The 27,949-nt window shown below is 48.0% G+C and overlaps 1 protein-coding gene across 6 annotated transcripts in view; it reads right to left on the bottom strand.

Moving 5' to 3' along the window:
* The window catches only part of CAMTA1 (calmodulin binding transcription activator 1), a 324,130-nt gene extending 296,220 nt beyond the window's left edge, over positions 1-27,910 (bottom strand). For 4 of the 6 annotated variants that reach the window (XM_069782905.1, XM_069782903.1, XM_069782907.1 and 1 more), the window contains exons 1-2: positions 27,829-27,910; positions 23,441-23,534 (exon numbers count right to left, since the gene is read on the bottom strand). In XM_069782905.1, coding sequence (XP_069639006.1) covers positions 23,441-23,507 — 67 coding nt within the window. In that variant the 5' untranslated portion in view covers positions 23,508-23,534; positions 27,829-27,910. Of the gene's footprint in view, positions 1-8,117; positions 8,459-23,440; positions 23,535-27,555; positions 27,799-27,828 lie in introns of those variants that run through there. The other 2 variants (XM_069782904.1, XM_069782908.1) reach the window with 2 other exon arrangements.
* Positions 27,911-27,949: the final 39 nt, after the last annotated feature.

The raw sequence follows: 27,949 nt of genomic DNA, 5'->3' as shown, positions 1-27,949 counted from the left end.
GTGATCTGCAAACCCATCCAGTGTCAATAAAAAGTGCTTTTGCAAGCAAAGCTGCACTTGCACAAGGAGGATTTGCCAGTAAAGCTGCATCGACATGGGGTTTTTTTTAGTGCAAAGCTGGCCACAGCTCAAAAATGCTTCCCCAGGCACGCACAGCCAATTCTGAAAACTACAATAAGGAAGCTATATACTAAAATATAGCGGCCTACAATATATCTTGTTATAATTCAATACAAAAATCCAAAATTTAAGTTCCATTAGCAATCTTCAAGATTACTTATTAGCAAACCAGAAACTTGTGTAAAATTAAGAAAAGTACAACTATTATAAAGTTCATGGAAAGTTCCATATTAATTATACCACATAAACCCTTCGTAATTTTATGGGTTTCTTCATGCTCCTTGCACTTTATCCTCCCAAGGGATGCAACATGGGCCATAAAACTTTAAAGTGCACAACAGCAAATCACACAGCGAGTCTGTGTTCTACCCTCGCTCTCCAAACAATCCCTCCTTCCCCACACCCCCTCCCCTTCCCCACACCCCTTGAACTGGTTCTTAAATCTTCTGTGATCCAGGAGGTGAACTTAGATCTGTAGACCATTTAACTACTGCAGTTTATCAATATAATGTATAATTGGAGAATACAGAAATGGCTCAATGGATGTTGATCAACTGCTGATTTGCAGACAGTTCTATACTGAAAATAAATATAAAGAATAAGCCTATAAAATCACAAACACAAGTTTCATAAACCCATTATTACGAAGTAGTAACTTAGGGTTGGCCATCTTCTTAACTACCGCACAAGAGGTAAAAGGTGTTTAAACGTTACAAATAGGTGCTTTCGTATAAAACAAACGGCTAAAGTCACAATGTAATTATTAGCTACTTAAATGGAACGGGAGGGCATCAAGTTAACTGTGACACCACTCACCACACTGCTGTTTAAGCAGCAGAACCAAGTAAATACAGTTCAGAAGTGGCACCTGTACGAACACAGTCAGAGTAGGCTAGCAAAGTCATCCAGTCTTCGGCATAACGCAGTATTAACCCATGCACCAGCCCTCCTCACAAGGAAAATAACAAACGCGTGCCTTAGGTAAGAGAGCTCAGTAGTGATTACATCGATACCCAACGCCAAGGCACCGACTCCACTGTCCTTTCTTTGGAGCTGTGCTTCTCAACCCTATTGGCTTTTCTGAAACTCTTCCCCTTTGTAAAAAGCTACTCTTCTAGTATCTTACTTTTCTAAAGATGATATACGAAGAGATAGACAAAAATGAAATCAAGATACCTAGGATTTAGTAAAGAGAAATTCAGGGTTTTTTACATATTTGTATTTCCCATGTATTGGTTTGGCTCTGCTAGGTCCCAAGCCGTGGGTGGGAGTATGAAGTTCCCTTGAGGTCCTACATTCTTTCACTTGCTGACCTCCAGACACAGACAAAACCAGTAACTTTAATCTGGCAGAGTTGAATGCAAAGAATTATCCCCGATCCAAACATCTGAAGGACTGTCATGCTACTTCTCATAGTTAAAACTTCGCTCCTGGCATTTTTAATCAGTAAACAAGCGGCAATATAAGCAAAACCAACAGCTTTTGGTCTGTTTTCTAGAAATATTTGGACGATTACAGTTGTAAATCTCTTGGCAACAAAAGCAGATTTCTAAATATCAGTAGAGGGTGGCTAAGATGAGATAACCAGGTCCAGCTCTCCAGCACTGCTTCCCCAGCAGGGTTCCGCTGGATGCCAGCACTCGGCTCAGACACCGGCCGAGCAAAGGCATTCCTGATCCTTCACCGCCAAAGATGCGGGCAGCCCCAGAAACAGCCTGGGGGCTGAGGGGAGGATGCAAGGAGAGGGTAGACAGCTCGGGCAAAGGTAAAAAACGTGAAATGGGAGCAAGGGAGGACGAGACACAAACCAGCACGCGTGCAAGCTGGGACTGCTGCCTGCGGGGAAAATGGGAGGAACGAGGAAAACCAAAACGGATGAGGAGGAAACCATAAGAATGGTAGTAGTATCAAGGATGATCAATGAAATAGTTTTCCTCCAGTAAGTTATTGAATCTAGCCTAGCTTTTTGGAATATTTGTGATAAATACTTTGTTGCTATGATAAGCTCTACAAACCATTCTAAAACTGTAGGAAATACAAATATAGCTAAAACTCTGCTGCCACATATTACTGTCCCGGTTCTCCCCCACCAATAATGCGCTACTTGTAAGCTATTTTAGCCTTTTCACATAGCAGAAAGTTCCCTGACATTTTATAACTGAATTCAACTGAAACAACACAGTTATGTAAAACTGCACATGGTACGTTTTGGGGAAGAGTTGATAGCACAATTCTTCTTAATGAAAGCCTACGTGCTGGTCGAGAAGGTCTGGTTTACACAATTAGCTATTTATTTCTTATGCTGTGCATTTATCACTGTGCTCAGCGCTGAGGAGTCTACTTCCCCCCACCAACAAAACTGGCTCCTCTTATTTCACAGGCTCCACTTTTCCTCTCCCTCCTTAGCAGGCGGTTTAAAGCACCCTGCTAACCACGCAAGAAAGGAGAATGTGGTTAAATTCAGAAGGTGCACAAGAGTAACTATTTTACAAGCAATCTTTAGGAGCAGTAAAACAGTGCAGTCACTTCAACTTTCTCCTGCAGCTCGCCAGTGTGTTCATGCATGACTTTCACCGTGTTGCTTTTAAATATGACAAGTGCAACAGAACGATTAGACCATTGCTCACTGTCGCCAACACTCACTTGTTTTAAACCCGTCATCAATTCCTTCACCCCTTGGTCTTCACTAAAATTACATCATCAAATTCAACGGCAACGAAACGAAGGCGAGATGGATATTATTAGTCAAGCCTAGCAAAAATAAACCACCCATTTGTACAGTTTTCAATCCTACAAACGTTCTCAACGCTACCACCGGTTTTCCCGAAGTCCCAAAGTATTGGCTAAGGCTAGTGAAATTACTTACTCTGAGCCTATAGGCTGGCAGCCACCAGCCACAGATATTTTCACCCTCACCCCTGCTCCCCCCCCCCCCCCATGAACAGTTTGAGTTTGGAAACCTACCTGGAGAGCTGTCAGGAAAAAAACCCAAAATCCTTGAACAGAAGATGCGACAAGAGCAGGAGAAGGACACCGAGCTCTCCATTCCCAGCGGTAATGCGAGTTTGCTCTTGCTCGCCCAGTATCATAACTGCTCCTCGGTACGAAGCCGCACCTTCAGCATCGCCCCAGGGAGCTGGCAGGTGCTGCACCCCAAAAAACTGGGGTTAAAGACAGACGCCAGCACCCACAGGCTTACTTGCCTTTCAAAACCCACAGGGTTTAAAACAGGGTGAACACAACACAGGGCTGAAGGGGTGCAGGAAGCCACAGAAGGTGAAAACAGGATGTGAAGCGAGGGAAAAAGCCAACAAGAAACAACTCAGCAAGGTGTGGAAGAGGAAGCCAGGCAACACTGAAGATGCAAGAAGCTGCTGGAAGCACTGCATTTTAATTAATCGGCACTGTATTCCACAACACACTCTACCAGCCTCATTTCACTCCGTGGAAAGGTTTGGGTTTCTTTGGTTCCCCCCCCCACCCCCCCCCACCCCGATATATTTGGTTTATTGAAGCACAGACAGAAGGCACACTAAAAAAGGAAGGTCACATTCCAGCTCTCTCTTTCTGAAGGCTGGCTGGACAGAGAGGTAGCATAGCTACTGCCCCTTCCTCCGATAACATACACCTTTGTAAGCAGGTCTTTAAGAGACTGTGTGTTTGAGAAGAATCATTTAAAAATATTAGTAACATAAAGTTAGCACCGAGCCCTGAAAGATTAAATTTCAAAAACATTTGTTTTAACCTTACTTGCACGTAATTCTTTTACTGTTTCCCAGTACAGGAAATTAAATCTGAGTTACAACATCTGTAGTAAACCTTCCTACAGAAGTAGCTTTACAAACCCACACAAATAAACCAGAAAACCTTTTGAGCCAAAGGGTTTTGGAAAATCATTAAGAAGAGAGGTGGAATTTTATTAGAAAACCAGAGCTTTAAACAAGCCCCATGCCTTACATCTGGAATCTTGCACATACCACAGTTACAATACCAAAAGTACTCAAAAAATTTGACCTCACACACACATGTAGTTCCTGCTGTTCAGAAAAGGCAAATCAAGTCCACTCTCTGAAACTGTCCTGCTGGCTGACAGCCCTCCGAGTGGGTCTAGAAGCTTCACCAGAAGGCAGTTCGCCTCTGACAACAGAAATTTTGGTAAAATCCCAACTGCTGAAATTCAGCAAAAATTCTGGGGCAACGAGTGGACTGAGCCGAGCATCAAACCCTGCCTCCTCACCGTGACAGTCCGATTTTGCCAAGAAGGACAGCAGTACGGAGAGCGCGGCACAAAATCCAATCCGTCACGCTCACAATAAGCTCAGGTTTGTTTAAGTAATAAAACGTTATGCAACACTTCCGCAGAGGGAAGTAAATATTTGCTGTTTAACAACCAAATCAAGAACGTTTTGTTTTCAAAAGGTATGTTGCCCAAACAGTCTCTCAGCATTCAATAATATTTGAATGCTCTAACTTCCTTCTCGGTCAGTATCAACAACATAGCCCAAACAGCTGCCAAAATCCCTGCCGCCATCCTCCCCCAGCACCCTCGGCTCCCGGGGGAGTTCCGAGGAGAAATTCCACCTCCTGCCTTTCCCACCTATTGACCCTGCCCAACTAACAGACATGAAATTCAACAACTACATATAACCGAACTTAGCAGGCACAACAAATAAAGCACCCAGTTCCTGCGCCATTTAAATAACATGGGCACTGCTCTGCTTTAAAGCTATTGGTTTCAGATACCTGTCCACGAGAATACACAGAAATCTACAGAAAAGTTCTTGATGCACATTCTTTCTGTTTTGAACTTTTTAAAAAACTTCCTTTTTTGAATTTAAAGAAGAGCCCCGCACCCCAGTTGAGTTCAGAGCCCGTTACAGCTGCCAAGATGGCACCTCCGAGGGTCAGTCCTCCCATTTCAGTTCAGACACGCAAAACGCAGCAGAAACTACAAAAGCCGCAAACCCTCCGCCACGCGGACGGTAAGAGCTGCTTGGTCATGGAGCCCAACTCCATCCTGCCGAAAGAAACCAGAAAAGAGGCAACTCACCCAAGTCTTCCAAGACGTGGAAATCTCTCCTGCAGCCAGGGAACAGAGAGGCCAGCCTCATTTCAAGCCCTCACCCACTGCCGAGGTTTTTCTGCTGCTAGCTGGGCACGAGAAGCCCCGACCGAAGCTTGACAGGGAAGCTCCAAGACCGGCAGGTCTGCAGAGCTCTTCGTCGCTGTTCACGAGGTTCGCTTCTACTGTACTACTCTGGGCAGGTGGAGCAGATTGCTCCCCAATAAAAGCAGCGCTTCTCCGCGCAACTAACCTGCTAGCTGCCATTTACAATTGTTTTTTAAATATTAAAGTAACAAAACCCTCAAGCGACTTGGGTTCTCCTCTCCAGCATCAGTGTTACTGGTGAGACACTTGTCTTGAATCACGCTTTAAGATGACTCCCATTTAAGTTTCTGACAGGTGGAGTTTAAGTTTAAGGAATGAATGGTTTATATCTTGCCTCCTTGAAAATATACCACAGAACTAGGTCAGCGCGAGGAGCTGCTTACTACGAGAACAACACAGGCGCCAGTGCCGAGCCGAGGTGAAGACTCTCCGCTCCCGCCCGAGCGGTGCTGCCAAGCAGCGAACCAGCTATTGACCAGCCAAGTGAAACGCTGGTTTACGACACGGGATGGGCACCCTTAAACGCCAGGCACAAAAGTCCTTTCTCGAGCAGCTCGTGCACGGCACTACCGTACAAGAGCGAAGGCTGCTGCGGACCCACCTCTTCAGCCCCAACACGCCTCAAGGGCCCACAAAAGTCAGCTACCAGTACGAAAGGTGGTAAAAATCGCATTAAATAACAAGCGTAAAGGCCAAAGTGCCTTTCAGGTCAAGGACCGCTGACCTGCATGGCTCCGTAAAGCCGTGGCCTCGCTGCAACAAGTATACTGAAACCTGTGCTTCACGTAGAAAAAACGTCACCACCCTTTGGCGCAGGAAGCCCCAAAAGAAAATCAAGCCCGACGTGCTTTGGCGACAGCACTTTCATCCAGTGAAGAACCAAAAGTTCACCATTTGAGCTACGAAGTCCACCTGTTCACCAGTTGGCATTTTGCTACTTCAGTGGAGTTGATCATTTACTTCAACACAAATGAGAAAAGAATGAAGCCCAGCGTTTTCCAGACCACAGGAAAGATGGAACTAATGAATTTGGGAGCATCAAAGAGATTAATAAAAGTCGAAGCTGACAATGCTCATCATCACCGCTACTACTTAAAACATACATTCTTGTAGAGCACTCAGCCTTCACCAAGCTGGACAAGGCGCAGGCAAAATGCAAACCCAAGGCAGCCATGCCTACCATGGCTCTGCAACTACTAAATGACGAGAAACAACCGAAAAAAGAGACGTTCGGACAGCACCTGGAGCAGAAACCCAGACAAAGAGATGGGCTAACGAGCCTTGTATCCCAAGAAGGGGTTTCCCGGTAAAGAGTGCAAACGGGTTAAAAGCGAGGAAGCGCGCTGGCTATAGCAGATGAGGAAAAAACGCCTCTTAGCCGGATGAAAGGCGGTTATTTGAGGTGCCCAACTACAAGCAGATAAATTCCCGAGGCGTCAGCAAACGTACCCCCTTTTCAGTGACGCAACCGGTTACTTGCGGGATGCAAAGCATCCACCTCCCTCTCTCCTCCCGCCCCTATAAAATGGAGGCCCTGACACCGGGTACCGGTTGCGTGGCGCAACGCCACGCCAACCGAGGCCGCGGCCGAGCGGCTCCGGCCGCCGCGCTCCCGCCAGGCTGCAACACAACTTGGGGCGACGGCCGGTCCGCTGCGCGATCCTCCCCCCCCGCGTCCGTCCGGGAGAGCCGCCGCCGTCCCGAGCCCTCGCCCCCGCCACCGGGGTCAGGAGTCCCCGCCGGCGCTTCCCGCCAGGCTGCTAGGACGAACTTTGCTTAAATAACAGAAAATATTAAACGCCACGCGGAGGGGCCCCAGGACACCGACTCGCGCGGCTCCCCGCCGCCCTGCTCCCGCCGGACGGCCCCGCCGGGGCGGCGGCAGGGGGGTGGTGGTCGGGGGGCCCGGCCGCCGCGGGGCCGCGCACGGGCGGAGCAGCGCTACCCCCTTGCGGACGCGGCGCGCCCCGGCTCCCCGCCGCGCCGGTAACTTTCGGCCGGAGTTGGGCGCCCCGGCTCTCTCCGCCCCCCGCCCCCTCCACCCTCCCCGCCGCGGCCGAGCCCTCCCCTCGCTTCCCCCCCCCCCCCCCCCCCTCCGCCCTCCGGGCCTGCCGCTCGCCGGGCGGCGCCGCTCCCCTCCGTTCCGCTCCGCCCGCCCCAGCAGCGCCCACCCCCGGCCCGCCCGCTGCCCGCCGGCGCGGAGGCCCCGGTGCGGCGGGGCCGCGGACGAGGCCGCCCCGCTCGCGACGGGCGCGCGCCCGCGAGGCACGTGCGCCGCCGCCGCCGGGAGCCGGGGGGGGTGGGGGTGGCGGGGGCGGCCCGGCACGCCGTGACCCCCGGGCGGCGGCGGCGGCGGCAGGCCCAGGCCGTCGGCGGCGAACGGCGGCCCGGAGCCCCGCGCCGCGCCCTGCGCCGGCCTCTGCCGCCGCAGCCTCCATGTTGGCGGCGGGCGGGCACGTGCCGGCGGGCGACGGGAGGCGTGCCCGTGCCCGAGCCCGTGCCCGAGCCCGTGCCCCGGCCCCGGCGCCACGCGGCCTGCCCGCCGCACATGGCCTGCCCGCCGCCCACCGCACCCCCCCCCCAACCCCGCCGCCCCAGCCCGGCCCGGCCCGGCCCGGCGGGGGCGCCCGCCGCCGCCAAACTTCACGCCGCGCGGCCCGGGCCGGCCGCCGCCGCCGCCGCCCCGCGGCGGGGGCAGAGGCGCGGGGCGGCGCGGGAGGCCCGGCGCGCCGACAGCCCCGCGGTGGTGGTGGCGGTGGCGGCGGGCAGGCCCGGCCCGGCCCGGCGGCGCGGAGCGGAGCGGGAGCCGGCCCGGCCGCGCTCTCACCTTCCGGCTTGTTTTCGGCAGCCATTTCCCCTCCGCGCGCCACATCCTCCTCCGCCTCCTCGCGACCGGGACCCAGGCGCGCGCCGCCTCCTCCCGCTGCCGCCGCCGCCGCCGCCGCCGGGCCGGCCACCCCGCGCGCACGGCGCACACCCCGCGCCGCCCATTGGGGGAGCCGCCGCACTGACACCCGCGGCGGCCAATCGCGACGGCCGGAGGGCGGGCGCCCGGAGGGGATGGGCGCGATGGACAGCGCGCGCCGCCAATCGGAGCGCGGCAGCGCTTCAGTGACACGCGCCGCAGCCACTCGGCGGCGGCGCCGGGAAGACGAGGAGGGCGGCACGGGACGCTTTACTGACGGCCGCAGCGGCCACTCGGGAAGCGGCGCCGCGCGACTGACGGCCGCCGCAGCCAACCGCGCCGCGGAAGACGCGGGACGCGCCGATTGACGCACGGGCGCCGCCGGCGCCGGCGTCCAACGAGGCGCGCCCTCCGCCAGAGTGACCGCGCGCGGGGCCAATGCGGCGAGCGAGCCGGGCGACCGCCGGCGCCACCGCCCCCAGCCCTGTCCATTGGCTGCGGGCGGCCCCGGCGGGCGCACGCCCCCTCCGCGCCCTGTAACCCTAAACAAAGCCGCCGATTGGCGCGGCCGGCGGCCCGCTCGCCAATCCCCGCGCCCGCCCCGCCCCGCCCGCCCACCCGGCGGGAGCAGCCCCGCGGCCCGGCCCGGCCCTTCCCGCCGTCCTCCCGGCCCGGCCTCGCCCGCCCGGCAGCCGGGGCGAAGGGCGGATCCGAGTCCTCCCGGGGCGGGGCGGGCGAGGGAGCCCGGCCGCCCTCCTCCACAGCCGAGCGAGGGCCCCGTTTACCCTTCCCCGGCAGCGCGGGACCGAGGCGGTTCAGCTAGCCCAGGCGCCCCGGCGGGCCGGGCTCGCCGGCCAGCGGCCTCCCGTGGCGCCGGTCCGCAGCGAACCGGCTTACCGTCGGCCTTCCGTACAACGACCACGTTCCGCCGCCGTTCCCCGGCTGCCCCGCCGCCCGCCGGGACCGCGGCAGCTCCGGTGCGAGCGGGGCCCCGCGGCAGCCCGACGGGCAGGGGCGAAGCATCCGGGGCCTGCGGCCCTGCCCGCTGCCCGGCCGGTCAGCCCGGCGGCGACCCGGTCGCTCTGGGGCCCCCTCCGGTCAGCAGGACGGTCACCCGGCCGAGGTTTGGCCAGACGCCCTGTCCGGAGCAAACCGTGGAAGCTGCGGTTTTCTTCTTCAGTGAGCAAACAAACACCCAAGCCGAGAGGTTCTCAAGAAGGGGTTTTTAAAAAAAAGGGGGGGGGGGGGGGGGGGAAGCTGGAAACGCAGCATTTTCTGCCATCTCTTGGTACCGCTAGAGCTGAACCCGCCTTCCCCCCGCTCTCCCATCAGGCGAGGGCTGCCCGGCTAGGCTGCTGCCAAAAGCAGCACACAACCCCCCCGTCCCCCTCCATTGAAATCACAGGCAGGGCACCCCGCTCTTTACCTGACCTAAGCAACAGCACCAGGGCTGCAAAAGTTATCTCCCCCATCTTTTCAACGCTGCTGAAAAGTCAAAGTTCTCTAGGCCCTCTTCCACAACCGGAGTATTTTGGGGCAGACGGCCTGATGCTCGGGGGGGAAAGCCGCTCTTGGCACGGTATGCAGCCGACAAGGTGAGGATTTGTCACCTGCAAAGAGAACCGAGTTACCGTTGCCAACGAGATGTAATGAGTCTGAGGGAGTCCTGCAGATCATATGGGAAGGAGTTCATGGCAAGCGCTCGCCCGTTCTGTGAGGAAAAGGGCAACGGTCTGTGGACGTGCAGACCCCTTCCAGTACCCCCCCCCGGCCCGCAGCACGCTGCCTCGGGATCGGGATGTCGAGGAGCTTTTGCTGTAAAGAGCCTCCCAAGAAACCAAGTAAATTGCTCGGCCCTCTTAAAAATGTAAAATGCCTTGGAAGAATGAGGTGTGATTTGCCTGGCCGAGTTTTCTCCCCATCTCGTCAAAGCTTGAAGAGTCCTGGCGCTTCTGCCTTCCCAAGCAGAGCTCCGTGTAACTGGACCACATCTAATGCCTGCACAATGCAAATGAAGATCGAAACGGTTGTTTCCTTTGATGTGTGTGACTAAACACGCAAAAAGGATATTTTCCCTTAGATCCTCAGGAGAGTGGAACTTCTTTAAAAAGACCTGTTGGCTCTCTGGTTTTGCTAAGGACCGAAGCCATTTCCGAGCCAAGACGAAAGAGGAGTATGGTGTGCTGGCTCTCTTCTAAGACAGAGGAGAGGAAAATTCCTTCTTCCTATTTTCAGCGGCTGCTAATCTCATGGAGCGTGAAAGGCACATTGATGAAGAGGCTCTAGAATGACAGGCTCACTCCCGACGGTCATAAAGCTAATCTAGCACGCTCTGTCCTATAAATACACACAAATATTAACGCAGCTAGAGGATCGGCTAAGATAATTGTTTCCTCCGGCCGTTCAAGATACACTGGAAACTTTTCTAGTTGCCACGCTGGCAAAGAGCTATCATTTTCTTGACGAGTTCTAGGGAATTTATGTCCCCCCTTGGATATTCTTCCGAGATGACCCACATGCTTAGCAGAGACATGAGGTAGCCATACAGTCGGTGCTACTCGCAGTCTGCAGTATGGCAAAAACAGAACAGTAGATTAAAGCAGATATCCCTCTGCAGTTAAGAGATGGAAGGTAGTTTCCTGATGCAAGTACCAGATGTTTAGATGACACCTTACTGAGACGCGAAGGGCTAGCCCACGTTGAACTCATCCCCAGTGCTCCACATGGAGTGGCAGTTGCCAGTGTCTACCCCCTACGGACAGACCCACCTCGCTATCTCTTCTTCAGCAAGAAATGGGCACCTGGATTAGCCAAGCAGCATGGCCTGCAGTGCCTTCAGCGTGCCAATCCTATCCACTGCCTCTCTCTTCTGAACCGGCTTATCTCCTGGCATGTCGGTGTCCTGCCCAAGATTAACGTCAGGCTGGTATTCAGAAGGCGCTCGAGCTTCCACTTGGATATTCAGGCAAGACTACGTAACAAAAAAGAAATGAGAGAAACGGTGGAGCCAACACATCTCTCCAAAGACTATCATTCTGCTACCAAATACAATGATGTCAGAGAGCCATTCACATTCGGTTTTGCAGACACTGGTGCTTGTGGCTGAAATGCAAGCAGGAACCCAGGCCGCTCCCAAGTACAGTGACGGCAACCATTGCCACAAACAGCCTTTCCGTTCTCTTCAGGGAGGCGAGCACAAATGTTTATTTCCGTCATAGCCCTCACTGCATTATTCACTTACGTTCACTCTTGAGAACAAATAACCATAAGGTTCTCCACATGGGGTTAGACCTTGAGGTCACCCAGAAACATAATTAAATGCAGAATCAGCTACATGCGTGCACAAGAGTGTCCATCTCTTTCTCCTCTCCAAAGCTCAAGTAGTTCCTTATGTGCTTCCATGGCTCATTAGAGTAATGAGGTCCATGTGGTCCTATTGACAAGGTTGTTTAGGACGCCAGCTGCCTTCTCTCAGCCGTTACAGTCTGGGGAAGGAGGAACTTCCACTGAATCGCTTGGTAGTAGCTCCACTTCCAGAACTAAGGCAACCTACCTTGCTTGGCTCTAGAGTAGCGTGCAACCTGCTCTATGAAGTGTCTTCGGGGGCACTGCCTGGCTTCCTAGATCCTTCCTGGTCTGTAAAGACGATGAGAGTTTGTGTGGATGAGGATGAATAAGGCATTTTTAAGGGGTTATTGAAGTAGTGTATGAACTCAGCTACGTACAGCTAATGAACTCATTCTCTTCCTCAATATAAGCTTTTCTACCAAGAGAAAAAAATCCCTAATAAACTGAATCTTATATACCTGAAATTATACATAATTTTAACAGTAGCATATAGGTTATTACAGCAATATGATCTATGTAATATTACAGATGCCATTTAAACATGGATTTTATATCAAGCATGCCAGCAAAGTCCCAAATATTTTCATTTAATTCCTTGTGCAACACAATGATAAGAAAGAAGCCATTTGAATTGAAGTGCTGCTGCTGGTATCTTTCAAGTTTCCCAGCTCCCCACTGTTTAAAAATCAAAGGTCTAATCACTATCAAGGCACAGAGGTACTGAACCGCAAAAGATTTTGCGCATGGATGGTATAGGATAAACTGACTTGGTCTTACCTTTCTAGGGGCACAAACACAGAGCTACCTCCAGCTGATAAGCGGCAAGAAAGTAGATGTGCCAGGAGTTTTTGCAGTCTGAACCATGAATAATTTTGAACAGCATACTGATAAAAGCTGCTGCTATTCCGATGTACGGTGTTTGGTTTTTTTTGTTAAGACGGAGGTGAAATACAAAGTTCTTTAAAAAAAATCTTGATTGTCATTCCATGGTGGGTCTGGCTTGGTTAATTGGGTTAATGTGATGATTTGGCATGCTTAGTTATATGCAGAAGTAAAACTGTAAAGAATATATCCAAATACCCTGTTATAGATATTCAGCAAATTATACATCCACTGTTGCTATGGCAAGCATCAAAAAGCAAAACAATTCAGACAGTTTTAATAGCTATAATGACAATGTTGGAACCCCATTTCTTTTGAATTGTTTGCACAAAGTTACTCCACAATTTAGAAGCAAGGAATGCCAAGTGTTTTCACGAAAATACGCTTAGAAGTGTGAATAGAGAAGCTTAAAAAAACAACCCCACAATGATAGAAATGAAATGGTTTTGGCCTATCCTCTCTCCAGTTACAGAATCAAAAGCTGTTTCTTCTAGGAATAAACCCAAGACTTAACCAAGCTGACGCATATGTATAAATCCACTGTTAACTTCACAGGACTTCACTGCATTTGTGAAATATAACTGCCAATTCCCAGGTTCATCAAAACCAGGAAAATATCCCAAAACATGCATTTCTTCAGAAAGGTTCTCCAAAGGAGTATACTCTGTTTAGGGCTCTGCCATCCAAATAACTTGCCCCAAATGATGTGTGGAAGTTGAAGAAGAAAAAACTACCAGGAACTAAAGGTTCTGGGTTACACTCAGAGTGGACAAAACTGCATACGACCCTAGCAGGAGGCCGAACTCGGTCATCATCCATATTCTGGGGTTTGGACACATTCTCCTCCCGGTTCCTTCTGTAGTTCTGAGCTCATTTATTTCCCTCAGAAATACAAACACTACATTCAAATAATCTCTAGTAAAACTCTGCTGGCTATAGGGAATTTACACCAGACTAAACCGAAGCATAACTCCAGAGCCATTTTAATGGACCCTGGAGGAAAGATGTTTTTCATCTATGCAAAGCCTCATGAAGTTTTTGTAGATACTTAAGCCAGTAGCCTCAACACTAAACACAGTATTTACCTGTTTAACCAAGAACAAGGGCAAAAATGCTTTGCTCCTCTACACCAGCATCGACTGCAGAAGAGAAGCAAGTGGCTGGCTGGGGGGGTTTGCAATGCTGGAGCCCCATTTGTTCCAGTACAACGTCAAACAGCTTCAGAACTGACTTACATGGGTGCCAACCTCCAGCATTTTGCTGCAGCCAGCAATGCCAGGGGAGAATGCCTGCCACGCCGTGCACTGCGGCACGCTGCCTCTGCCACCAGCCCCGTTGTTCCTCCTTCTGCGGTCCTTGGTCCTTTATTTCCCTACAAGAACAGGCCAGGTTCTGTCTTCACTTTGGTTCATGCTCCAAGCACCCTGGTGGCACTAAGAAAATAACAATTATTTTGCTCTAATATACATCCAAAAGCCAGTTAGAGAGGAAAAAACTGAAATACGAGGTAAATTAAAGCTTCCAACTAAGGGGATTTACCAGTAAGTCACCATAAAATTCAGATAATTTATTTTTTCAATTCTGCAGCAACTTACTCCAATTCGTTTGGATTAGCTATTAGAAATTATGTCTCAAAAATTAAAGAAAATGTCTATTGACCATTATATCAAATTCTAATTTTAGCCAGAAAAAAAAAAGAATAATTAGGCTGTGATTTACTCTGGTAGTCAACTTACATTAACAATTTTTTCCCTGTTTATGTAATTCTGGCAAAATCAAATAATATATACAATGCTCATAAATGCTGGGCTAGATTTAGTAAAGACAATTTCCTACAGTATATTCAGGACATTTCTCTTTGCTTTCTGTTATAATAAGACAATCAAGTTATTTAGTTTAAAGAGGTAGTATGATTGTCATCCATGGTAGCCTCAGTTATAATTTTAGTGCAGTCTTCAATAAGGTATATGGAAGGATTTTTATTTTATTTTTTTTAAGCTGTCATCATCCTGTAATAAGCTGTATATCTTGGCTCCTGCTCTCTGGGAATGTTTTTCCCCCACATCCTAACCCCTCTCCCCTGCTAGTATGCAAAACTCCACTTACTACCTAAGAAGCAAGAAGAAAGTGTAAATCCTACAGACATTCAGTAACGCAAAGCTCTCACACACAATGTTGGTACACAACTGGCTCTGTTCTGGGCAGTGGATGAACAGCTCCCAGCTCAGGACTGGCCAGGAAAAGCTGCTTGACAAAGGTGGCAGCACCAGCTCATTGAATCCCAACCGACAGCGCATGCAGAAACCCATACAGTAACCAATATTACTTGAGGGAAAGGCCATTTTTCACAATTCTTCTCTTCCCCTCAACTCGCACAAGATAGCATAATCTTCAGGCTAGTTTGATATCAGATCTCTAGTGATAGCTGAAGCAAATAATAACAGGAAAGTATGTTTAAGTCTAAGATCCCTAAAGGTATGCTCCTAAATTTCTGTTCCTACTCTTAAACAAGAATCTTTTCCAGGATACTTAACTCCTCTGAAATTGGACTGCTGTCTAAATTAACCAAATAAATACGGATCTAGGAGCCAAACTTTAGTCACCAAGGTATGAAAATGTCAGCCTCAGGCACTGAAAACAGAAGAATGAGTAATGGAAGACAATGATGGAAGAACAAAAGGAGAACCGAAGGAAGAGAAATTGATGATGGTAACAGAGGCAGAAGGTGTTCAAAGCTATGTAGATTCAGGAACTGGAAGCCAGAGGCAAAGTCAAATTTAACTGAGTCAGTCTGCTCCCAAGGAACTTCTGGTGACAGCACCACCCAGGCTCTGCCCTCTGCCCAAAAACCTGTCCTGCAGTTACCAAACCAAGTCTTCATTCATACACTTCTGTGATTTATTGTGTGTATGCGTAATATGGAAGCATCATTAACAAACAATAGAGCACTCACGCTTTCAATTAAAAGCATCGTTGTTGAAATCATTATCTCAAGTCTTTAAAGGACTCCACCACGATTGGGTTCTGCCATGCTATAAATTCACAATGAGAATGAACTTCCCTGACTTTTTTTCATCATTATTTATGAATAGATAAACCAAATGGAAGTATAATTCCAGCATCACAAACTACAATCAATTGTGATTTGCTTACAGTGGTACTATGGCAGTGCAGCTAGTCAAATTATCTCTTGGGTGCCTGTCCGGTGCCTTATTGCACAAAGCCCTTCTTCTCTGTCATCAAAGATATGCATTAGTTCTTATAAACAAAAATGATTGTTTTAATATTTTGTCCTCGTTTCAGCTGGGATAGAGTTAATTGTCTTCCTAGTAGCTGGTACAGTGCTATGTTTTGAGTTCAGTAGGAAAAGAATGTTGGTAACACTGATGTTTTCAGTTGTTGCTAAGTAATGTTTAGTCTAAAGTCAAGGATTTTTCAGCTTCTCATGCCCAGCCAGTGAGAAGGCTGGAGGGGCACAAGAAGTTGGGAAGGGACACAGCCAGGGCACCTGACCCAAACTGGCCAACGGGGTATTCCGTACCATGGGACGTCACGTCTAGTATAGGAACTGGGGGGAGTCGGGGCGGGGGGAATCGCCGCTTGGGGATTAACTGGGTGTTGATTGGCGGGTGGTGAGCAATTGCACTGCGCATCATTTGTATATTCCAATCCTTTTATTATTACTGTTGTCATTTTATTAGCGTTATCGTTATCATTATTAGTTTCTTCTTTTCTGTTCTATTAAACCATTCTTATCTCAAACTGCGAGTTTTACTTCTTTTCCTGATTTTCTCCCCCATCCCACTGGGTGGGGGGGGAAGTAAGTGAGAGGCTGCATGGTGCTTAATTGCTGGCTGGGGTTAAACCACGACATATTTCTCATTAGTTTTAGCTACAAAACAGTGTTTTCTTTCTAGATTTGCCTAAACCTTGTCTAACCACCAAAACTATTCTTTCCCATATGACCCACGAAAGTTGCACGGAATGAGAAATACAAACAAACAGTATATGCAGAAGATATGGAGAAACAGCTAGTCTTAGATGGTTTCATTGGCTTTCCCCTAAACTTCCTCCCCTGAAGGACTGGAACAGCTATACTTTTTTTCCTGAAGTGGAGTAAATCAGTTCCTACACTCTCAGTAGCAGAGTGAAAATTAAGATGTAAAGGAGTAAAGAATGCAGGAGAACCCTATTATTCAACAACAATACAATTTGCTGCTGATCTTCAGTTGCTAAGACAGGCATGTCAATTATTTATAGAACCCAGAGTGTTAAATATGAAGTATTTCAGCCTGGGACAGCAGGAAGGTAAAACCAGGAACGTGATCCTGTCAGAACTGCAGAACTGTGGGCAAGGACAGAATATCCCTCCACAGATTACCCTTTTTATTGAACTATAAATTGAAAGAGGTCCTTATGAAGTGTCACTTTCTGTGTTAAGTGATATGCATTCTCCCTTTTTGACAGCGTCACTCTGTATTTAATGTTTATCTAAAGGGCTATTTCTGCCAGGGAAACAATGCACAGCATCTTCCAAAACCACAAGTTAGCATAACCTCATCTGAATATTTGCATGAAATCCATGACCTTCTCTTTATCCGTGCTTACGTCTACAAACAGCCCATCATGCATATTTTAAAATTTGCTCCAAATGACCGCAACTTTGCCATTCTCACAGTGCTGAGAAGACCTCGCCATGCAACACTGAGCAACACTGTAGGATTAGCCCAAGGATTAGATACCTACTACCAACTCACCTATAGTAACCACAAAATGCAGCTTAAAATAACTTCCACTGACTCCTTAGAGTGGGAGACACATTGAAAATTAGTGAGCACTCCTAAAGAAAAGAATTATGCATAAAATGACTTCTTTTTAGCTGGTAAGAGAACTATTAATATTGGAATTAGCTTTTATACTTGGAATGATGTCTTTCAACTTCCATCTCTGATTAAACCATAAAACCTGTGACCTAGCGTTGCACAATGTCAATTTTTGTAACACCCCTTCCTGCTTAAAAAAAATAAGATTTACAATAATATTAAAACTAGAAGTTAATCTTTCTGCAGGATTACTGATTGATCAAAATCAATGAGAAGTATAAAAAGTAAACAGATCTTAGTGCAGAAATTAGTACAGGATCAATGGAAGTGGGCAGTCACCTGGATGACAAGCCTGAAGAGCACATTTCAGAAATGGATCTGCAAGGTCTGCCTATGAATTTAAGTGCTGATTAGGACTGCATTTACTTCTGCTGTATTTGGCATTAAGCCCTTACAGTTCAGGTGAAAGCCTGGAGGATGAAATTACGTCCCTAACCTCAAGCACCCACCATAATCCAAACAATTATGTTTTGCATGAACTATACAAAGGTGTAAGTACTGGAATCGGCTCACAACAATGGCCAGCATTACATGACACAATCCTATCAGCACAGAGACTTCCAGTTATGCAGACTAACTACGAAGTTTCAGATATGAAATCAGAAAGAACGTATAGGCTTGCTTTTAATAAATGTCTTATTGTCTACAATAATCCTGGAATTTTGGAAATAAAATATTTCCCACCTCATTTGGCCATTTGTTTGCTCAGAAAACACTGCTTCCTGTCTTGCGCCATTTAAGACGCAAGGGGCCAAAGGCCTCTGTGTATGTATTGTCATTACCGGGAAGCTCCTTGCACATGGAATCCTGCGGAGCTCTGTCCTGCTCCCCTCCTCACAAAGGATACTCTCTCTCATTAAGGGAGGTGTCAAAATGCTAAGGTTCTTCATGCCAGCAATACAGGAATGTGTGGTTTACACCTCTCCCACATTGAGATTTAAACCTCTCGCATCTGAAAAGTTTAAATCCAGTTTCATTAGTCAGCTGACTGGATACCCAGGAAAAACAAGCACAGGGTGAGAAGCACCCGCTTCAAGTTCAAGCCAGGTCAGATAGCTGTTACTGCGGTTAGGAAGGTGAATACTCCAAGGTGTACACTTGGCATGCAAAGATACCTTCTTAAAACAAGAACTGTGCCTCAGGTCCGTTTTGAACTCAAGTGTTTTCAGACACCTGACTCAAACTGCCCTTCCCCTCTGTAAGTGGTCTTTCCTCTCATATGTGGATCGTGCAGCTGCAAGCCAGCCTGGGACTCTCGACCTGTGCAAACCAGTACATACCCGTCAGATTGGCCACTCTTAGAAGACAGTGCAAGACGCATCTGTTAGCCTGTTCCTCCAATGATGGGAGCTACAGAGCAGTACTAATGCTACACAAAGCCCAGAGCAGGCTGCGTGGCTTGCTTCTGTAGTGGGAGAGGCTTAAACAATGAAATCAAGATGGCTTTAGTAGCATGTAGTGGTTATTTGAAAACAACCTATGCAAACTGCACATGGTGGAAGGTCTGCTGAAAGCACCAGGTAGAAGCCACTTCACCACCAAAGACTTAGAGACAGACTGAGGAAGACACAGCTCTCTCCTTTGCAGAGAGCACCTCCTCGCTTGAACTCTGCCAGTGCTCTGGGCCACGCAACATGCTGATAAGCACTACAAGTCTCTTTCATTTCAAGAACGTATGTAATTTTACCCCAAGTCTTCACCTTGGTGTCAAACAGATAGCATATTTGACTTTTTATATGGTGCAAGCCCTAAAATGCATAAATGAAAGCTCACACTGCTGTACAGACTGAAAAGAGTTTAATCAATCCCAAAGCGTTCGCTTCTTGGGGAAAGTAAGGCACACAACAACCTTGTGCTTACTGAATTAGACTCTTAGAGCCACTGTACCTCAATCTATGACGGTTTTCCTCCCTGAGGGATTTTTGTGCGCGGTGGCCAGCTAGCTCCTTCCAATAAAAATAAGTTTTCTACGGACAACAATGATTAAGAAATACTGAAAACATTGTTCATCCTTCACCAGAAATAACTGATATGATGGCACTCAAAGAAACTATCCCAGATCATGAAGAGGACTTCTTAGAATTTTGCATCTTGCACACTGACTCTACAAAAGCCCTTATTTACTAAACTATTATAAACAACTCATTAGCCACACTAATCCCATAAAGCAAGCGGTGCATTACTGCTAGGTATCCACCATCTAATACGTGAAAAGCTACACTGTCTGTCTCTAAAAATACCTCATTTATTTTATGCCAGCCAGTTGCCAGCTTTTATTCAAAAGGGGTGAACTTTTACTTAAGAAGAGTACGGTTGGAAGCACACAAATTGTGTGGCAGATATTAACATACTCATAACTTCCACAGAATCAAAATTTCAACTTATGTTCGCATGAGTGATACTGAAAGTTTATCTGCACAAAAGGTGCTTGTATGGTTCATAGCAAGTTTGTTGAAAGCAAGCATCTGGATTAAAACACCCAAAGTTGCAGTGAAAGGTTGTCCATGGCTCATCTGAGGAACTAATCTGTACTAGTCAAAAATGTCCACAGTTTCCTGGGGAAAAAGATGAAAACAAAACGAAAAACCCACAAACAAAACCAGAAAACCTTGGAGCCCTACATTCTAGTAACAAGAACAGTAGTAACAGCCACTGATAAGTGATATGGTCTTAATAAAATGCACTGATAGCTCCATTAAATATTCTATGCCAAATCAAATATTTCAAAGATGGAGGAACTCTAACTGCATCTCCTCCAGCTGCCTTGCCTCTGACATCGAGGGCGAGATCTTCAAACAAAATGACTAAGAAATTTTGTCTGACAAACCACTTACAGAAAAGGAATAATACTGAACTTTAAGATCAAAGTATACGAGTGATTCACCTTCCTTACTTGTACGTTTGCAAGACATAGGCTAAACACGAACATAATACTAGGTGCTTTGAAAAGCTCCACCTGCATTTGACTAAGAGAATTTGCATCAAGTGGTAACGTGAGGCTACAGAATCCTGAACGATTGGATTCGACTCTCTCCTAGATAACCATCCTCAAGAGCTTTGTCTATCAGACCATGTCACCTGAATGACTAACAGCACAGTAACTCCCACTGCTGCCATCTCTCACTGACTCCAGCAAGCTAAAGCATTAGCAGGACAGCAAGCAAAATAGAATACATATTTCCCAGTGCTCCCCTGCAATTGAAAACCTGCATGCTGACAAGACTGAGGGGAAAAAAAAAAAACAAAAACAAAAAACCACAAGCTAGTCTAGTAGGCAACTGTCTATCCTCAGGGTCACATAAAATACCACGTGCTGGAGGAAGGAAGAAACAGCGAGGAGCTGGCAACATCCAAGGCACAACGCCCGCAGAAGTGATTGTGCTGATGCCAAACCTGGTCCTATCTGAGCTTTCCAGCCACTGCTGAGTTGACAGCACGTGCCACGATGCCAGAGCTGGCAGAGGCGATGCTGAGCACAGCTAGTGGCCACTAGCCACCTTAAAGCAATAGCACCACGCATCTTCCCTGAGCTAACGTTTAATGGCATGAATAGTAAAACAACATGTATATAGTGCTCTGTTGAAACCACAGCAAATACTGAAGAACAATTGCCTGTTCGCCGTTTCACCCAGCCTGCTGTGATGCTGGACTCGCAGGGTGCTGCAGTCCACCACTGAGACATGCTGGCTGGGCTCCAGGGCCCCGAACAGCGAGCAGGAGGAACGGGGAACGGCTGCAAGTCCTGGCTCCGGGGAACCAGCTCCACCGTAAGGACACAGCTCCTTGCCAACACTGACTGTACTCCAATTTTAGCAGACTTAAAGCCTTCCAGATCAATGGTGAAGAATTTTGAAACTCAAAGAGCATGACGGATTTACATCTGAGTTTACAGAAATAGCTGAATAATACACCAACAGCCTTAACGTAAACGCATGCAGAAAAAGAACGAACCAAACTATCAGATCTCCCAAAACACGGATTAACAACATAAATTTGCTAATTACTATTTTAAGTATGCCTGAATTCTCAACTCTGGTGTTATAAAACTAAAAATTATAACATCATATATTTTAACTATATGATAGCTCACGATATACAATACTTCAAACGTGGTTACATTTCCAAAATGACATAGGACAAATTACTGCTTTTTCACCAAAACATTTGAATCTGGTGTTGCTCCTCCCCTGTGACATCATGTGGCCTAAACATAACAAGGATTTTAGGACATCCTGTAGCATCCAGAGCAGCTCCTTATCATGGCAACAATGGGAAAGTATTTTACTAAAGAGGCAAAATTAAACTGTAGAATTAAGCCCAAATAATATTCTCACTGAGAAAGCAGGAGAAGTCATTGACGACTTCTCAGAGAACTGTGTTACTAGAGGCGGTTGGAGGCTGATTTTGGAGAGAGAAGAGCTGGTAGGGAATATGGGTTCCCAACTTCCAGTCACCAACACTGCATGAAATCCAGAGGGCTGGCCATGGAAAATGGTATCTGTAATTCATTCCTATGTTTCTCATCTTCAAAGTGTAAAAGGTTGGCTTTCTGGCAAGCTCTACATGTTCTGAAACAGCTTCTGACAGATGAAAGCGATGCCCTAACACAGTGCTCTGTCCCCACGACAGGCTCTTTACGCACTTGGCTGAAAGGATCCAAAGACACCGAGCGCGCTGGTTTAAGCTATACTGCTGCAGGAAATGCACTTTAGTGGGAAAGAACGAGGTGCCAAAGGTCAACAGAAAGCCAGCGTCTCCCTTCCCAGACACCTGGTGCGCATACGGAATTGCTGGATCTTTCAGAAGATTTCCTAGCAGTATGAATCAGCCTGAAGAAATAATTTCTGACACTGTCAAAACTGCGCTAATGATCTTCAGGAAAGGCTATGGTGCTAGCACATTCAAAAGCCTTAACCCTGCCCTGCACAATGCTCTGTGTGATGGACCACATCTTGATTACAAAAAATTTAAGCTCATAAAAATTACAACTGGCACCAACACCTGAACTATAGCAAATTCCTCCCTGATTGTTGTTTTGAAGACAACACCTCCAGCAGAATAGAACTGTTATTTATATATATCAACCATTCACACCTCATCCTGCTTCTCGTACTGACAAGATCTTCTGCTTGCCACAGAAATGCCCTTCTGTCCCATACACTTGCTGCCAGAAAGAGCCGAGAGACAGGGGGCAACATGCAGATAATTACTACAAACCTGGAACATTTTCAAGGAGAAAGTTTGCTTTTGACTTTTGGGGGATTAAAGCCAGTCTTCCATAAACAGGCATGAAAATATCCCAAGGAGAGCTACATTACTAATGAAGATTTTCTTGCTGCTTGTCATTTGCTTCAGCCACTTCTGCTGCCTTTGGACGAGTGTGACAAAGGCCTTTCTACTGCATGGCTCTCTGCAGGTGTGATTAAATCTGCCTCTTACTTCCCAAAGTCCCCAAGTGGACTATCATGCCTCAGTTACAGAGATAATTTCTCAGAATGAAAGAGCCAGTAAGAAGTGATTCCTTTGGGCATCTCAACAGCATTAACACAAAATGCAGTAAAAAGCATCACAGTACCAGAAAGCAATTTAGTCCTCGTGGAGGCAACGTGTTTGCAATACATTCCAAACATTTTAACCATGTGTATCTGCCCCGGTTTAAGTCAGAAGATGGTGCAGGCAATGGCTGCACTGAACCGTCACCTCAGGAGAATGGCACTGGCTGCAAATTAACTGGTTGAGATCATCTCTCATTTATCTTTTTGCTCTCCTCACAAAACATGGCAGCAGATTGCTGGACTGGTATGATTGCTAGACTAATTTGGCAGCGTGAGCTGCAGGTTGGGACGAAACGGCCGCTGGACCTGCAAGCGTGTGCATGCAAAGACACATTCGAAAGTATGAGTCTTGCAGGGGTTTTAGGTACAGAACGGTGCAGCTTTAGGGAAGACCTAAGCATAGAAAGTAGTAAGTCAGGAGTGAGAGGTGTCACTGGGACTTCATGCACAATGGAGGAGGAGGGAATTCAGAAAACTCAGCTAACGTTTGAGGGGGTGTGCCATTTGCCTCATGAGGGAGGGTACCACATGAAGTCCCACAGGCTCCAAAATGCACTCAATTAGCTGTTCCTTTTACCTTTTTGTTCTACCCAGCATTTCTTCAAGAGCACTGTCATCTCTGGCTTTGGCATCCTACTCATCATCTATGAATTCATGTTGCCGTTTCCTCCCTGAAAGGAAAAAGTCCCATAGTCAGTCATTTGCTACACAGAGGAAAGGACAAATTTGACAGAGTATTTTTGCCACTGTTCAAGTTCAAAGACCACTGCTCCTTGAGCAGACAATACTGCAAGTTGTGTTCTCCTCTATGGTGTCATTCATCTGAAATCAATCAGCCTGTGTTGACTCTAGAAACTTATCCCAAATTTACCTGTAAGCAGCTGAAAAGCTGTCAGTATCTCAGACCTGCCTGGAAAGAAAGAGCAGGGCAATGACTCACCCAGAGTAAAAAAATCCCAGCAACAACAAGAGAGACTTGCGCCAAGCAAATATCTTTATTTTACTTTGAAACATTCTGAAAGCGTTACTCTATATGAAAAAGAAGCAATACAACACTGAGAGAGCACGCTTAATGTTAGGGAAGCCTTCATTTCATATCACATGAGCCAAATTAAAAATAAAGCTAAACACAAGCGTACAAAGCAGAGACAAAAAAAAAATCAATTTTCTGAAAGAGATAACATGAGGGGCTCCCACAGGGGCTGGCAAATTCTGGAAGAGAGAAAGAGATTATATTTTATGGGAAGAGATTCAATAACCATTCTTTTCCCATAAAGCTAGTGATGGAGGATTGTCACTGCTCCATAGACACACTGTGCACATTTCAGGACAACAGTAACAGAAAATCAATAGCATCTTTTATACGTGAAAAGACATTATCTCTATGGACTCCTAATACTAACAAATGGGACCAAAGAAGACCTTTACTAAAATTTAGTAGTCAGCATTAATCTGGCTGATAAGAGAGGGGTAGTATGCTAGTCTACATCCTTGGATTTTTTTTTTTTTTTTTTTAAAGAAATAACTCTGCTCAGAGCTTCACCCTCCACTGAAGCCAAAGAGCCCCCAGATGACACTACATTAAAAGTCTAACAATGTTGAACCCTGGCGCTGTCGCTCGAAAGCCCCATCGGCATACATTTCCTCTCTGGCTGATGGCTGTAATCATTAGGAGGTAGGAGCTTTATCAGGTGGTAATTTGACAGCTTTGACAAGCTCGGCTGAATTTATGGCACTTTCTAGTTTTTCCCTCCATTGAGCTGAGATGGAACTAAAGTTAATATTAGCAAAAAACACTTTGTGCGGGGGCAATTTTCCAGCAATGACTACATGATTCCAGTTACTAAGAAAATCTGCTAAACAAGGCCTCCTCACAGTCCTTTGCCACTCTCCCCAGACTAGGGAAGATGGTTCCCCATCCAGCCCACTAGCTTAGATGAAAGATTCTGTACATGGAAGGAATCTCTGGTATCACTGGCTCTAAAGCAGCAGAAGTGAGTCAATTCTGGAACAGCTCTGCACCTTGTAGAGGAGCCACTAGCATCCCAGAGAAACACAAGGACGGATGTTTCCCTTAGCTTAAAAAAAATAACTTTCAGCTCCAAAACCAGTTTTCCAGACAGGGACATTCACAGTTTGCTGCTCCATTTTTCACCACGCAGCACTGTTCACTGGTGCCTAAGCTCAGGAACGCTGGCACTTCAGATGTACCCTTCCAACATGTCCAGATAGACTGCGAAAGCCCTCCTGAAGGACCCTCCTGAAGGACCCTCCTGAAGGACCCTCCTGAAGGACCCTCCTGAAGGACCCTCCTGAAGGACCCTCCTGAAGGACCCTCCTGAAGGACCCTCCTGAAGGACCCTCCTGAGCACATTCTGCTACCCACTGCTTACCCAGAACAAGCACCTAACCCAAGTTCATGAACTCAACACCTCAGGCCAAGAATGGTGATGTTCAGGATCATTATGCTCAACTCCCTTTCCAGGTGCAGGCTAAAAGTCTTTTAAACAGAGCACATAGTTTCTTTTCTGTCTGTAAAAAATCAAGCAACAATGAGAGTTTCTTATAGTTGCATGGATCATACGGTCCACTCTAAGAAAGAACCTAACCAATTACATCTGAGGAGGAGCAATGCCAGTAGATTGTAACCTCTGGAAAACACCAGAGCTGTGTCAGGACACTAGTAAGGCTACTCACAGTTTACAAAAGGAGCACACTACACACACTGGAACAGAAGCCGCAATGTCACGTGTCTGACAGCACACGGGTCGGCTAAACCCAGGATCTGATTCCTGGGGTCTGCTCCTCTCAACACAAAAATCACGTCCCACGCAGCACCACGATGCTTTCTTGTGTGGTGTGAGGAATCTGCGAGCAGTGACATGGGCAAGAGGAACACTGCACCCTGAACCAAAACTTGGCAAGTCAGTAAAGCACAAACAAGTACTTTTTTTTTCCCCCCAAATTGCTTTTTGCCCTAGATGTTACATTTCCTCTGTTATAATCTAGGGTTTTAAAGAGCTCTCTCTGCATGCTTAGAAAGCACAGTTCATATTTAGCTCCCTAAAGTCGTATTTCTCTCTTCCTATATTTCCCTGCCAAGATGTGACATCTGTGGACTGTTCCCAAAAAATTCCCCTGAATCATCTGTGATGCATGCGAAACAGCGGCCAGAGCTGGCAACAAGCAGCTGTGTCTTTTAGGAAAGTGTTAGATCAATCTGGTAAGGGGAAGGATTCCCAGTAACTCTGCCACCAACACCCCCGAGGACTGCACAATTCCCAAACCATGTTAGAAAAAGAGCACAATTACGACAGGACCAAAATCCATGGGAAATAACGTTGCCACAGCAACTGGCATCCTCAGAACTCGAGTCTTCTTTGCATTTTTGCACAGACTCAATGACTCCTAAACCACGTGGAAAAAAAAAAAAAATGAGCCTAGCAGGTGGGTACATTCAGGAAAAGGATGCTGCCAGGTGATTCCCTGTAAAACAGACCCATTTCTACATGGTTGCTCAGAAATTGAGCCTTTGTGGATCTCTTGTTCCAAACACTGCATCTCACTTACTACAAGCACAGAGGAACTTCCATAACACAACCAACACTTCCTTGTTAACTACCCTTGGACAAGAAAAAAACTTATTAAATATTAAAACTTTCCTGTTTTCAAACAAAAGTTACATGAAGATAAAATCCAGAACAGATTGGCTGAGCTTTGGAATGGGAAAACACAGTTTCAGCTTCACACTAGACTGTATTGGTGTTATTGAGTGGTCTTTCAAAAGCTCCTCTTTGAGGACAGCAGTACTCTAAAATCACTCCGGCACCCCCTACACAAACATCACACCCAGTCACTGGGGAACATCCAACCGCGAGCAGGAAAGGCCTTATTTTTCTTCCTGGCTGCCTCATCACAGCGATAATGCCAACAAACACCCAGTGTGTCCACCAGCACGCTTTATAACGAGGCACAGGTTAAAGCACAGACCAGGAAGCCGTTCTGCTAAAAATTCTGTCTGCTCCCCACACTTTTGGGGCATTTCCTTCCATTTCGCTACTGGATAAGACTTGGTGAGTGCCCTCTCCTGGTTAACCCGCGATCAAGACTGTCTGCTCTTTGGAGGGCAACACAGCATTCTCTGCTCTGTGGTGAAAAGCCAAAGCAGCTCTATTGACTCAAAGAAAACTGCTCCAGATTTATACTGGTGACAAATAAGAACGAGGTCTAGCCCTGGTTTACTCCCTGCCAGCTGTTTTGTGCCAGCAGGTTTGACATTGCTGAGCTGATCTTCTGCTCACCTCCCTGTTCTGTGCAAGTCAGAAGATCTGACCTCATGACATTGAGCTGCAACAGGCTGCAACGTTTCTCAGCTAACCTCTGCAAGTCAACCTCGTAAGAGCCAGGAGCTACTCATGAAATAAAGACACTCTGGGCACAAAACGCTGTGGAAATGATCCTCTTGCTATGCCAAGCAAGAGGCCTTGGGGCAACGTCCTGGACTCCTGGGCCCGCGAATAAGAGGCAGCCCTTTTTGGGGGGCACGTCTGGCGGGCAGGCTGCAGTCTCGGCGGGACCCCCACCGCCAAGGCGCTCCACCGCCAAGGCGCTCGACGCCAAGGGCGAGCACCGCCGGAGGGAGCCTACCACGGCCGGCGGCACCGCCTGCGGCCGCTCTCCTCCCTCTCTTACCTAGGGACGGAGGGGACGGAGACCCCGACCACCCGCGGCTCCGCCGGCCCGGGCCCCGGGGCCCGCTGGCTGCTGTCACTACCGGCCGCCACTCGGCCCCCTCCTCCCGGCCAGGACGAGTGCGCGGGCACGGAGCGACGCCTCAGGGCGCCGGGCCGCCGCCGCGGGGAACAGGGCCGGACCCGCCTATCCCGCGCGGCTCTCGGACGCGCCGCGCCGGGCCGGGCCGGGCCGGGCCGGGCCGGGCCGGGCCGAGCCGAGCCGAGCACTCACCGCGGCATCCCGCGCCCGCCGCCGCCCGCCTCGCCTCACGGCGCTCTGGGGCGGAGCCTGGCCGCGCATGCGCGGACTGCGCGCGCGGGGGGGAGTGGTGGTGGTGGTGTGTGGGTTTTTT

Source organism: Haliaeetus albicilla, chromosome 4, assembly GCF_947461875.1.
Source record: "Haliaeetus albicilla chromosome 4, bHalAlb1.1, whole genome shotgun sequence".
Lineage (NCBI taxonomy): Eukaryota > Metazoa > Chordata > Aves > Accipitriformes > Accipitridae > Haliaeetus > Haliaeetus albicilla.
This window is presented reverse-complemented; position numbering and strand designations above follow the sequence as displayed.